At 45.9% G+C, this 11,495-nt stretch overlaps 1 protein-coding gene across 3 annotated transcripts in view; it reads right to left on the reverse strand.

The window, feature by feature from the left end:
• Positions 1-10,740, reverse strand: part of NFRKB (nuclear factor related to kappaB binding protein) — a 36,736-nt gene extending 25,996 nt beyond the window's left edge. For 2 of the 3 annotated variants that reach the window (XM_060160768.1, XM_060160766.1), the window contains exons 1-3: positions 10,655-10,740; positions 8,151-8,306; positions 5,851-6,052 (exon numbers count right to left, since the gene is read on the reverse strand). In XM_060160768.1, the coding sequence (XP_060016751.1) occupies positions 5,851-6,052; positions 8,151-8,285 (337 nt within the window). In that variant the 5' untranslated portion in view covers positions 8,286-8,306; positions 10,655-10,740. Of the gene's footprint in view, positions 1-5,850; positions 6,053-8,150; positions 8,307-9,979; positions 10,092-10,654 lie in introns of those variants that run through there. The other variant, XM_060160767.1, reaches the window with a different exon arrangement.
• Between the last annotated feature and the right edge of the window lie 755 nt (positions 10,741-11,495).

An 11,495-nucleotide genomic window follows, 5' to 3' on the forward strand; every position in this document is an offset into this window, starting at 1 on the left:
GCATGGAGAAACTAAATACCTTGCGCAAGGTTACACAGCTAATAAAAGGGGAAATCGGGTCTGAACCCAGGCAGTCCAGCTCCAGAGCCGCTCCTAGCCACCGCATTACGCTGCCTGTTGCAGAGAAATAAGGAATTTGACCTTCAAGAAAAGAGGCAAGAGTTCAATGCTACTGATGCTGATATATAGAAATTGGATGAAAATTCTACTTCTTTGCCTCTGTACTTCTCCAAAGTTACCTTCCTTCAGTCTTTAGTTTCCCTCACCAAGATAGCCAAATGCTCTATTAAAATAACATTTTGAGGGCTTCCCTGGTGGCGCAGTGGTTGAGGTCCGCCTGCCGATGCAGGGGACACGGGTTCGTGCCCCAGTCCGGGGGGATCCCACGTGCCGCAGAGCGGCTGGGCCCGTGGGCCATGGACGCTGGGCCTGACCGTCCGGAGCCTATGCTCTGCAGTGGGAGAGGCCACAGCGGTGAGAGGCCCGCGTAACGCAAAAAAAAAAAAAAAAAAAAAAAAAAAAAATTCAAGGGACTTCCTGGTGGCGCAGTGGTTAAGAATCCGCCTGCCAGTGCAGGGGACATGGGTTCAAGCCCTGATCCGGGAAGATCCCACATGCCGCGGAGCAGCTAAGCCTGTGCACCACGCTACTGAGCCTGCGCACTAGAGCCCGTGAGCCACAACTACTGAGCCCTCGTGCCACAACTACTGAAGCCCACGTGCCTAGAGCCCATGCTCTGCCACAAGACAAGCCACCACAATGAGAAGCCCATGCACTGCAACGAAGAGTAGCCCCTGCTCGCTGCAACTAGAGAAAGCCCATGTGCAGCAATGAAGACCCAATGCAGCCAAAAATAAATTTATTTTAAAAAATAAATAACATTTTGAGTACATCAACTTAAAGAAAATATATTATTAAAATTAAACTGCTTTTACTATTCTTTTGTTTGTTTGTTTGTTTTTGGTTTTGGTTTTTTTTTGCGGTACGCGGGCCTCTCACTGTTGTGGCCTCTCCCGTTGCGGAGCACAGGCTCCGGACGCGCAGGCTCAGCGGCCATGGCTCACGGGCCCAGCCGCTCCGCGGCATGTGGGATCTTCCCGGACCGGGGCACGAACCTGTGTCCCCTGCATCGGCAGGCGGACTCTCAACCACTGCGCCACCAGGGAAGCCCGCTTTTACTATTCTTAATGTGGGTACTGGAAATTTTTTTTTTTTTCCTAAGGTACACGGGCCTCTCACTGCTGTGGCCTCTCCCATTGCGGAGCACAGGCTCCGGACGCGCAGGCTCAGCAGCCATGGCTCACGGGCCCAGCCGCTCCGCAGCATGTGGGATCCTCCCCGACCGGGCACGAACCCGCATCCCCTGCTTCGGCAGGTGGACTCTCAACCACTGCGCCACCAGGGAAGCCCCGGTACTGGAAATTTTTTAATTGAACGTGTGGCTCACGTAACATTTCTATTGGCGGCGCTGGGCCAGAGAGCAGCGGCAAGAGAGACTGCAGCACCAGGAGAAGTCGGTAAACCGGGGGCAACAGAGCCTGGTAGGCTGTGAATTTTATTCCAAGTGAAGGCAATTGGTAAACACTCTGAAAAGCAAAGTTTTGAGATGCTCACGCTGGTGGCTGTGTGGAGATGGTGGCTAGAGCAGCCCTGGCGAGAGCCCCCAGAGAAGAGCTGGTGGGTGAGAGCAGGCAGGCGGGGAGGGAGAGGGGGCCTAACGGCAGGAGCAGAGGCAGGAATAGCGAGCGGATGAGGGCTCAGCAGAGAGAGGGGTGCAGGGAGGGCGTCTGAGGCACAGGAGAAAGCCAGGACGGGGAGGGCCACAGCTGCAAAGCGGGGGAGTCTCACGATGGAGATCAAGGCATCAAATGCTACAGACGGGTTAAGGAGAGAACAGAAAAGCCATGTGCTGTTTGCAAATTACACATTCACTGAAAAGAAATGGAGCAGAGGAAGAAGCAAGCACTGAAACAACTAGCAAAATAGGAATACGGACCACACATTAGATAACAATATGTCACTGTTAAATTTTATACTGAAACACAGAATTTAAGTACAGAATTTAAATTAAATACAGTATTTTCTATATTTCTGAATTTGATCAGTTCTGGTTACTTAAGAGAATGTTCTTGTTCTTCAAAGATGAATGCTGAAAAATCAGGAGTCTTAGGTCTGCAATACTCTCAAGTGGTTCAGCAAAAATAAAAATAGTGGTAATAAGTACAATGTTGACAAGAAAAAAAATGTGGCAAAATATTCATAGTTGGTGAACCTGGTAAGGAGTATGCGGATGTCAACTATAAACTCTTGTAACTTTCCTGTAGGTTTAGAAAGTCGAAGGTGTTGGCAGGCATAGGGAACAGCCACCAGCGGACGGCGCCTGTGGATGCCTTTCAGGAAGTTTGGAGAAAAGGGAAAATGACAGAGGACAATGAAGGGGACAGATGGTTAAGGACTCTTTTAGTGTGAGACCCATGACCACATCTACAGGCTGAAAAAGGAGTGGAGTAAGTACACATGGTAGAACGGTTCACTGAGAAACGAGGTCCTGGAGGACGTAAAACATGAGAGGATCAAGAGCAGAGGTTAATCTTAAACAGACGGAAAATATCCTTCCTCCGAGACAAGCAAAAGTAGGTCAGGAGGAAAACGACTACAGTGTGCTGGGGGGAGGCTGGAAGTGGGAAGCTGAAGCTCATGACAACTCTTTCCTGGAGGAAACAGAAGTCAAGGCAGCTCGACAAGCACTTGGAACTCATGGAAAAGGTGAGTTTTTAAAACAGAACCAGAAAAGATAAGCAAAAATAAAAGCACACTGAAAGCAATGCCAGCTCAGTCAAGACACATAACCACAATAACCGTGGTAACGCAACTGTCCTCATCACTGCGGGACCTGAAACGTGACACCAGACATCGCAGAACTCCTGTCCTGCATTCCTCGTTTGCATCCTTACCTGACCATCACACTGTTTTGGAAGGAAGCGTGCCAGCGTTACACACAGTCCCTGATACGGCCTCTACTACCAACCAGGCCTACCAGCTTATCCCACCTGAGACCCTGGCTTCAGCGACATAAAACACTGGCCAACCAGAAGGGAAACCCTCCTTAATGATCCACCAAAGGAGGGAATGCTCATTTTAAACCTTAAGATAATGCGGTCTGAAATGATAAGCTTATTCCCTCCAGTCTTTTTGCAGCTGTCAAGCTGTCCAGTTTCACAAACTCAAGATGTGCTATCTTTCAGGGCCTCCAGCCAAAGCAAAGTCACCCCAGAAAGTGGGAAGGGAAGAAGCATCCTCTCCTCCTCTCCACTGGACAGAGAGCAAACTGTGACTGAAGAGTGGCCCCAAACCATTCTGGAATCCCCAATGTAATGACCGGTTCAGGCAAGGGTCAGTGGATGCTAAAACCGCTGGGTAAAACAAATGCTTTTGGAAAATAAGATTATCACATGGTCCCTAAATATCACCCTACAGATTGCTTCTTAATTACAGGGGGAAAAAGGTGCCCTTACAGTCAGTAGCTCTGGCAGATACCACAGAGCCAAGTGATCAAAAGCCTCCCTACCAACAATCCAAGACTGACATCACATATCCCCTGAGTGGAGGCATGAGAAAGAAATGACATTTCCCATCTTCTTTCTTGGCAAAATGTTTAACCCAAAACTAATTATGACGAAGCAAGACGACAACTTCCCAGAAAGCAAGACATTTTACAATTCAAGTGTCCTGGGCTCTTCACAAGTGTATTTTGAAAGACAAGGAAAAAAAGGCAGAGGGCCCTAGATTCAGGGAGCTGAGAGACAGAAGATCCCAACACAACACATGAATCTTGAGTGGATCCTGGATTTAAAAGCCAACTATTTAAAAGCCAACTGAGTGGTGCTGGGAAAACTGGACAGCTACATGTAAAAGTATGAAATTAGAACACTCCCTAACACCATACACAAAAATAAACTCAAAATGGATTAAAGACCTAAATGTAAGGCCAGACACTATCAAACTCTTACAGGAAAACATAGGCAGAACACTCTATGACATAAATCACAGCAAGATCCTTTCTGACCCACCTCCTAGAGAAACTGAAATAAAAACAAAAATAAACAAATGGGACCCAGTGAAACTTAAAAGCTTTTGCACAGCAAATGAAACCATAAACAAGATGAAAAGACAACCCTCAGAATGGGAGAAAATATTTGCAAATGAAGCAACTGACAAAGGATTAATCTCCAAAATTTACAACAGCTCATGCAGCTCAATATCAAAAAAAACAAACAACCCAATCCAAAAATGGGCAGAAGACCTAAACAGACATTTCTCCAAAGAAGATATACAGATTGCCAACAAACACATGAAAGAATGCTCAACATCATTAATCATTAGAGAAATGCAAATCAAAACTACAATGAGGTATCATCTCACACCAGTCAGAACGGCCATCATCAAAAAATCTAGAAACAATAAATGCTGGAGAGGGTGTGGAGAAAAGGGAACACTCTTGCACTGCTGGTGGGGATGTGAATTGGTACAGCCACTATGGAGAACAGTATAGAGGTTCCTTAAAAAACTACAAATAGAACTACCATATGACCCAGCAATCCCACTACTGGGTATATACCCTGAGAAAACCATAATTCAAAGAGTCATGTACCAAAATGTTCATTGCAGCTCTATTTACAATAGCCCGGAGATGGAAACAACCTAAGAGCCCATCGTCGGATGAATGGATGAAGATGTGACACATATATACAATGGAATATTACCCAGCCATAAAAAGAAACGAAATTGAGCTATTTGTAATGAGGTGGATAGACCTAGAGTCTGTCATACAGAGTGAAGTAAGTCAGAAACAGAAAGACAAATACTGTATGCTAACACATATATATGGAATTTAAGAAAAAAAAAAATGTCATGAAGAACCCAAGGGTAAGACAGGAATAAAGACACAGACTTACTAGAGAACGGACTTGAGGATATGGGGAGGGGGAAGGGTGAGCTGTGACAAAGCGAGAGAGAGGCATGGACATATATACGCTACCGAACATAAGGTAGACAGCTAGTGGGAAGCAGCCGCATAGCACAGGGAGATCAGCTCGGTGCTTTGTGACCACCTGGAGGGGTGGGATAGGGAAGGTGGGAGGGAGACGCAAGAGGGAGGAGATATGGGAACATATGTATATGTATAACTGATTCATTTTGTTATAAAGCAGAAACTAACACACCATTGTAAAGCAATTATACTCCAATAAAGATGTTAAAAATAAATAAATAAATAAAGGCCAACTGACATTGGGAACAACTGAGAAAATCTGAATATGGGACATTCTAGGCTATTACTTGTTCAATGTAAAGTTTCTTGGGGGTGAATTTAAGACTGTGATTATGTGGAAGGATGTCTTTGCTAAGAGATACATACACGCTGAGGTGCTTGGTGGTAAAGTGTCAGGTTTTCTGCAGAAAAAATACGTGTATGTGCATCACACACACATACATCCATGTGATAAACCAAATGGTAAACTGTTTTTAATAATTTTTGAAGACTAGTCATAAAGGGTGCCTCTAAGATGCTAATAATGTTTTACTTCTCGATCTGGGTGGTGGTTACACAGCTGAGTTCATATAACACATCAATGAGCATTACAATTATGATTTATATGTTTCCTATGTAAGTTAAAAATTTTTATTAAAAAAAAAAAAAAAGAACGGCCTAGGCAGCAAAGTGTTGCATGAAAGTACTTGGAGTCAGTGTCTATACATAAAAATAGAATAAAACGAAGAAAGGAGTACGCACAGAAGTGGGTGTGTTCCCACCCTCCAGTCCTCTCAAAACAAGAATGCTGAGCTACACACCTCGGAAAAGCTTCTGGGCGATGTGCAGAGGGTTTCCGAAGCGGAAGTTCTCCCCACGGAACAGGGCGAGGATGAGCTCATCCTGCTGCTCAGTACTGTCCTCAGGAAAGCGGGGCAGAAACTGCTGGAGGTGCTCGCGCTGCGAGGCGCTCAGTACTTCCTGCCACGTTGAGAAGCTGACTACGTCAAAGAAGATCTCAGGCTGGGAGAATCAGGAAAAGCAGGAGGAAAAGTGAGCAAGAAAAAAAATGAAGTTTTTAAGTTTTTGTGCATAAGTGGATAACACATGCATAACATAAAATCTACCATTTTGTCCATTTTTGAGTGTATGGTTCAGTGGCATTAAGTACAATCACAAAGTTGTGCAAAAATCACCGTCATCCAAGTTTTTACATTTTTTAAACAAAAATCCCTCTGATCTTTACTCAATTCTCAAAACTTGAGAGGTCAGGGCCTCTCAAGTTTTTACATTTTTTAAACAAAAATTCCTCTGATCTTTACTCAATTCTCAAAACTTGAGAGGTCAGGGCCTCTCAAGTTTTGGGCCTGGTGGCACAGTGCTTAGGAGTCCGCCTGAAAATGCAGGGGACACGGGTTCGAGCCCTGGCCCGGGAAGATCCCACATGTTGCGGAGCAACTAAGCCCGCACGCCACAACTACTGAGCCTGCACTCTAGAGCCTGCAAGCCACAACTACTGAGCCCGCGTGCCTAGAGCCCATGCTCCACAACAAGAGAAGCCACCGCAATGAGAAGCCCGCACTCCATAAGGAAGAGCAGCTCCCGCTCGCCACAGCTAGAGAAAGCCCACGCACAGCAACAAACACCGAACGCAGCCAAAAATAAAATAAACAAATAAATAAACTTAAAAAAAAAAAAAAAAACTTGAGAGATCTGTTGGGAATTCCCTGATGGTCCAGTGGTTAGGACTTCACTGCCGGGGCTCAAGTTCAGTCCCTGGTCGGGGAACTAAGATCCCACGTGCTACAAGACAACTAAGCCCACGTGCTGCAACCACTGAGCCTGCTCGTTCTAGAGCCCGTGCACCACAACAAAAGAGCCTGCATGCTAAAACAAAGGTCCTGCGTGCCACCACTAAGACCCGATGCAGCCAAATAAATATTTTTAAAAATAAATAAATGAAATAAAAAAAGAGTTCAGGCAACGTCTGGCTAGCTCAACAACAGGGAAGGAAAGGGAAGCAGCAGACAGCAGAGAGGGACCTATAAGGTCCTATAAGGGACCTATAAGCATGTCAAGGACTTGTGACCTTATCCTAAGGACAATGGGGAGCCACCGAAGGGTTTAAGCAGGAGAGAACCCAGAAATCAGCCACCTGCCAGGCGTCTCAGCAAGCAGGCACCAAAGCTCCTCTGGCTCCCTGGCCAAGATCTCCCCCTGCAAACCTGTTTCTGCATACCACTTGATTCCTGGCAGCTCAGTTTCTGGCATAAAGTAGGTATTTCAATAAAACAAGTGTTTGCTGGCTGAATGAATGACGTGAAGAGGTTTACTTGAAAGAGCATGCAAAGAAAACATGAATGGGAAAGATAATACACCAAGTTCAGTACCTGTTACTTAGGGTAGGAGAGGGAATAAGGGCAAAATGGTGGCTTTAATTTTATCTACAATTTTTGACACATTATGAAAGAAAAATCTGAACCAAATAGAACTAAATGAAATTATCTCCCCAAACTGAATGATGCACAGATGTTCGCCATACGATACTCTACGCCTGTCCATATGTTTGAACTATGGCAAAATAAACAAGATGATAAACACGTTTCAGCATACCTAGTGCCTTGCACATAATAAGCGCTAAATAAATGCCACCATAACAATCATGATGACTGCCTGTGAAAAGTGGTCAAAAGCACACTATTAATGCTATCCCAGGGAAGGTACTATTAACTGACTAGCAAGTTGGTTACCTTACGGACAGAGATAATATGTTTGCGTTTTGTTTCATGATTCACAACATGGGTAAACATTCTAATGTAAAGATATACACAATTCTGCCCTTAAATATAAAACTTTTGCTAACTGCTGAAAATTATCTTGTCAAATATGGCTTATGTCATTATAGAGTTACATGTTACTAAACATGCAGAATGTAGCTTATACTTTCTTCCTTAATCACACTATTAAACAGACTTAAACTTAAAAATAAAAAAAGATCACTCTGGTTGCAATGTAGAAAATCAGAAAGAAGGGAGCACAAAAGACTGAAAACTTGCAGAGTGTGGAAAAGGCTGAGAGGAACTGCTAGAAAGAAAAAGATGGTGCCGCTGTCACTACTCACATCCTCCAGAAGGTCCTCGGGCAGACTAACCCTAGTGCCCCCCAGGAGGCAGTCCTCCATGATCCGCGTGCCGTGGCCATCTCCACACGGACCCAGCTCCAAGGGATCCGTCAGCATATGGTCCAAGGAATCCATTGCTTATGTTTCACGGGTAGCCTAGACAAATAAATGCAGTCAGACCTCGAGACAGAAAGGCAGAAGTCCCAGGGATCTGTTGATACTAACGCTCTTTCACAAAATATTCTGGCCCAGAAAATATTCAATCTCAAATCTATTCTGCCTTATCCATACACCCTAACGACAGCTAAACAGCTCTTCTCCCTCCCTTCCACCATTGCATCCTCATCTGAATTTCAGATCTTAGCCAGCAGGTCTCTCATTACTCAGAATACTTCTACAGTGACTCCCCAATTTATAGAATTTCTTACACCTCCATTTTACACAGGAGCACAATGAGACTCAAAGACTAAATAACTAGATCACGGTCCATAATTTAGACTTCCCAGGCCAATAATCTCTCACGCCAATATAATTTATTTTTTTTTTTAGCTGTTGTTCCTTCACAAAAGAAATTTCACTGAAAATCCACAGAGCAGTAAAATTCAGACAGTAACACTAAGTTATTTAATGAGGGCCTGTTAAGTGCCAGGCCTTTCATACACCTGATTTAATTCTTGTAAGTGTGCAAGATAGGGTTATTACATCTATTCCACAGATACTAAAACCTAGGATCAAAATAGATAAGCAACTTGCCCAACCGCAGAGGTAGGACTGAAACTCAAGTCTGCATGACTGCAAACCCATGTTCTTAACACTACATACAATACCTCCTGGATAAACTCTCAGTTTAAATCAGGAAAAGCAAGCATCTTAATATGACTTTATCAGTCTGCATAAACTCTGTAGGATCCAAGCACCTGACCAGGACAGCCAGCAAAGTCAGCGGCCAACCCACTTTAGTTGGTCCAGCTGATACTTATAACCATGTAGATGAAATGCTATTTTTCTCCTTCCTGCAACAAATAAACACTGCTGGCTACCTTTAGAAAAGTACATAGGAAAACTTTTTCAGAGAGCATCTCATAAGGCTGATGGCTGGAATCAGGTGCACAGCTGAAGCCACAGTTAACAGGGCCACAGGGAGGCTGAATTCAACCACTCCACAAACATTTGCTAAAACCATTCTCTCTCTCTGATTTCTACCAAATAGAAAGGAGAAAAAAAACAACAACAACAGATTTAACAGATAAAACACCAAACTCCTAGCCTCATCTCAGTGACTCTGGGCAAATCTTACCTCACAGGCTGTCAATTTCCTTATCTATATAAGATGAAGGAGAGCTGGACCCGGTCCTCTCTACTGTTATTTCCAATCCTGGAATCCTGCAATGAATAACCTCCAGGTGGATGCCTTTATATAACTTCACGTAGTCATGTAATGACTTCTCATCCTGAAACTCTCAAATGATAAAGAGTAGACTTGTAATACTACTACTAAAATAAGCACGTTTGCACTAATTATTTCAAGTTATCTGGAAGAGATGTCAGATCTACGTAAAGGTACAGTGGAAAGATTAGTGTTCAAAGCAGCTGCGTTGTCACCAAGCAACTGTGTCCCATCACCCTTCAGCACATGATGAACTACCGCATCCTGAACACCCCTGGTGCCTAAATAACTGACTGCAGGTAAGAAAGCACATGGCATTTGCATTTAACAAAACTTTTAAAAAGAAAAGAAGTGTAGATGCAACCTGATGCTCAGAATAAAGTCCTCTTTATAGCCAGAACTGGCACAGAAGAGGGTAAGAGCTGCAAAGCCAGTGTTTTACCTGACTCTCAGGAGGATCACCTATTTCACAACTTGCTCACAAGTTTCTTCAATGAGCTTCACTTCAATTAGTGAAGCTAGTTTCTTCAATAAGCTTCACTTCAATTCACTTCAATTAGTGAACGTGTAGCTAAATTTAATCTATTCGAGTGGCAACCTGTGCCCTGCTACTATTCTGAAGAGGATCTCAAAATACAAAAAGCAGGCAGCTTCCAAAGGGCTGAAAACCGGAAGCCAAGGACTTCTAAGTCTTGCGGCGTCCTGGACCAAAGAGGTCCGTCTTTACTAGACCGGGATAGGCCTCTCCCAACGGCCTTTCCTCTGCACCTGGGATAACCTTCCCTCCTGGACCCTCCCCAACTCAGAAGCCAAACCCCAGACTCCTTCCGGAGCAACCGCCGGCTCCAAACTGCAAACCCCTCCCTAGCCGGCCTCTCACAAGCCCGAGGCCCGGGTCCCGCCCCGCTAAACCGCACCTCCGCGCCCACAGCCCCTCCCCCAACACCGTGCCTAACTCTAACCCCCACCCACCCGGGCCACCCGCCTCCCGACACGCCCGCTCCCCTGTCCCGTGCCCACAGGAGCAGCGACCCTCGAAGGCCCAGACTCTCGCTCGCTCCCTCCCTCCGCTCCCCGGCAACACTTTAACCCTTTCACCGCCCCGGCCCGGCCTTACCCGCGCCGCGGGCGCTGGTCTCCGAACCCGCTGCGCTTCTCGGCCCGCGGGTTCCCTGACGCGCTCGCTCCCGCAAGGCGTCTCGGTGCGCGCACGCTCCGGGCTCGGGCGGCGGAAGGGGCGGGGCTTGGGGCGGGGCCTGAGCTTCATGGGGCGGGGCCTGGAAGTGCCGGGGGCGGGGAGGGGCGGGGCTCGCGGGGCCTAACCTAGAGAGGCGTGAGCTCGCGGGGCTGGGCCTTGGGATGCAGTTTGCTGGCGTCTCGTTGGTCTCACCTGGCTTAGAAGCTTCCGGAGGGTGGTGTCGCTAGTCACCTGGCCGCGAATTGAGGCTCCCGAGCCCATGAGTGAGTGAATGCCGTTTTACTAGCTAACGTTTGCATATCTCATAGCCTGCTCCAGGCACTAGGCTGAGCACTTTCCATCGTTGTCTTTGTACCACAGCTGTGTGCACTATTAGTTCCCATTTTGCGATTTCTCGAGTTTCGTTGAGGAGAACGCGAAACAGAGCCTGTGCCCTGCAACCCACCCGGGCGTGGCCCCACTTCTCTCTCCCATCTCTCTCCGGTCCCTGGACCCTCGACGTCCGGAAAGACAGTACACACATCGAAGAAACACATTTTCTTAATCAAACTCGATTAATCTTCCTCTCGTTAAGAATCTAGGCCGCTTTCTTCTTATTAAACTAGGTTTTACTTAGAACCAATTCAAACTTCTCTCACAGCTACTTCCAACCTGTCGTGCAGAGAGCATCCTCAGTTCTCTCCACTAAATGGAAACATGTCAGTCAAGCTGGTGTTCCTCCCTGGTTGGCAAATAGTGGTTTCCAAATAAAGCCAATCGC

Source organism: Lagenorhynchus albirostris, chromosome 9, assembly GCF_949774975.1.
Source record: "Lagenorhynchus albirostris chromosome 9, mLagAlb1.1, whole genome shotgun sequence".
Classification (NCBI taxonomy): Eukaryota; Metazoa; Chordata; class Mammalia; order Artiodactyla; family Delphinidae; genus Lagenorhynchus; species Lagenorhynchus albirostris.